Below are 1875 nucleotides of genomic sequence, written 5' to 3'. Positions count from 1 at the left end.
GGAATGGGAGAGATAATTCGGCCGAGCGGAAGGATTAGAAGAACTTGGGGTTGAGGCTTTGAGTCATTCCGTGAGTTATTCCATATTCCCCTTTATGGGTCCCCCCCCCCCCCCCCCGCCTATTCCAGTTTGTATTGCTCAACTTGGATCTCCCAGGTTGAGTAGATTGAACCCTTTTTATGAACAATTTACCCAAATTGAGTATGGATCACTCATATCATCTCTACCCTCTTTCTTGTTCATCCGTAGCACAACGGAGAATCAACTTTGATTAATTCATGATTGAAACTCTACCCTGACATACAGGGTTTAACCGACATGTCCCATTTCCCTCCACTTCCTTTCCTACACACACTTTCAATATCAATATCACCTTCCAAACCTCTTTCTTCCCCTACTACCACTTCCAACTCTTTCCCAATTTCCACTTTCACTTCTCACAAACCCATTCCCCCTCCTTCTCTCCCTTTTCCCCACTTACCACCCGTCCCATCCCTTCAATCCCTTCATATAACTTATTCAAACTCTCAAATTCCCCTCTTACCTCATTCTATCCCATTTTTATCCTGTCAACTTTCTCCTAGAAATTTACTCAAACTTTCTCTCCTGAACTTTATTCTTTCTTCAGATACACTCTCCCTCCTCCTTCAAGAATTCTGCAATCTTGAAGAATTATACATCACCCTTCCCTCTTTTGAACCTGTTCATCAATGTTTCGATCTATTGTCTCAGAGTAATTTGAAGGTCTTACATATCAATTTACCAGATAGAGGTAGTGAAGTGGAAGAACTTGAAGGGTTGGTAGAACGAATGAAATGGTTAGAAGAGGTCGGAATGGGTAATAGGGTATATGAAGTTGTCAGAACGTATGAAGAAGGGATGAAAAAAGTAGAGTTGGTTAGATGGGGTAAAACTAGTATTCCTAGATATTTTCAAATTTGGAGAGGGTGAGATGATGATGGTTTTGTGTTGTAGCTTTACATTGACAGAGATGAATGTCTGAATTGTAGTTAGTAGATTCATAGTTTATTGGTCTGTTCGTCATGCAAACGATTCACCTTCAGTAGAGTACGACGAACATAAGGAGTACGAGTACGAGTAAGAGTACTTGATATCATCTCCCATCTTCACGGACCACTTTTGGTTTGATCATGCTCGAGTGTCAATATGCACCCCTCCTCAAGTATACCTTTGGAGGGTCAGTCCATGTCGGTCACCAATCATTTCCCCCAAGTCAGCTGCCAAGTCTCAGATCATCATTTTCACAACAGTAAGTTAGGCCTACCAACACTGGTATGGCAAGTCGCAAATGATCTATCCCACCGACAAATGTCACGAATTGTCACCAAGACCAATGCATTCAAACCCACCCTGACTCACACTCTCCAAATCCTACACAAACCCCTCGCATCCAAGACCAAAGCTCCTTCATCACCTTCTTCAGCTTCCAACATCCATTGTCCATCATTTTCGTATTGAGTAACTCTTTGTTGTCCTCTTATATCATTCCCACCACCTACGACGACCACCAATTGACCTGGTCCATCAGGATATGCAGGTTTGAGATATTCAACAGGAATGTTTTCTTCAACATTTTCATCTTCTAAAGAAACACAACGAGTGATTTCAGAATCACCATCAGGTTGATCGTATCCGAATTTTTTACCATCATAAGCACCTCTTTGAAAATGTAATGGATTTCTAGTCCCTATACGAGTTGAAGGTCCAATTATGACGATGATATTTCTGAAATCTAATGCCCAATCCCAAGTGAGTTCACCGATACCGACGGGAGCACCATTCTCTGTTATACCTCCGAATGTGGGAGGGAAAGTATTTGCTGGAGTTGATGCGATGGTGTTGGAGCACCAAAAG

General features: G+C 42.0%; 2 protein-coding genes across 2 annotated transcripts in view; one reads left to right on the top strand and one right to left on the bottom strand.

Annotated features, from left to right (window-relative positions):
• The window catches only part of TREMEDRAFT_68502 (uncharacterized protein), a gene marked incomplete at both ends in the record, with an annotated part of 2428 nt that extends 1477 nt beyond the window's left edge, over nt 1-951 (top strand). The window contains 2 exons of the mRNA XM_007004248.1: nt 33-70; nt 307-951. Of these exons, the coding sequence (XP_007004310.1) occupies nt 33-70; nt 307-951 (683 nt within the window). The remainder of the gene's footprint in view (nt 1-32; nt 71-306) is intronic.
• A 390-nt stretch (nt 952-1341) lies between these two features.
• Nucleotides 1342-1875, bottom strand: part of TREMEDRAFT_71529 (uncharacterized protein) — a 4439-nt gene continuing 3905 nt past the window's right edge. The window contains exon 12 of the mRNA XM_007004311.1: nt 1342-1802. Coding sequence (XP_007004373.1) covers nt 1377-1802 — 426 coding nt within the window. The 3' untranslated portion in view covers nt 1342-1376. The remainder of the gene's footprint in view (nt 1803-1875) is intronic.

This window comes from Tremella mesenterica (genome assembly GCF_000271645.1).
Source record: "Tremella mesenterica DSM 1558 unplaced genomic scaffold TREMEscaffold_4, whole genome shotgun sequence".
Taxonomy (NCBI): Eukaryota; Fungi; Basidiomycota; class Tremellomycetes; order Tremellales; family Tremellaceae; genus Tremella; species Tremella mesenterica.
The sequence above is the reverse complement of the archived record's forward strand: the minus strand, read 5'-3'. Positions and strand labels throughout refer to the sequence as shown.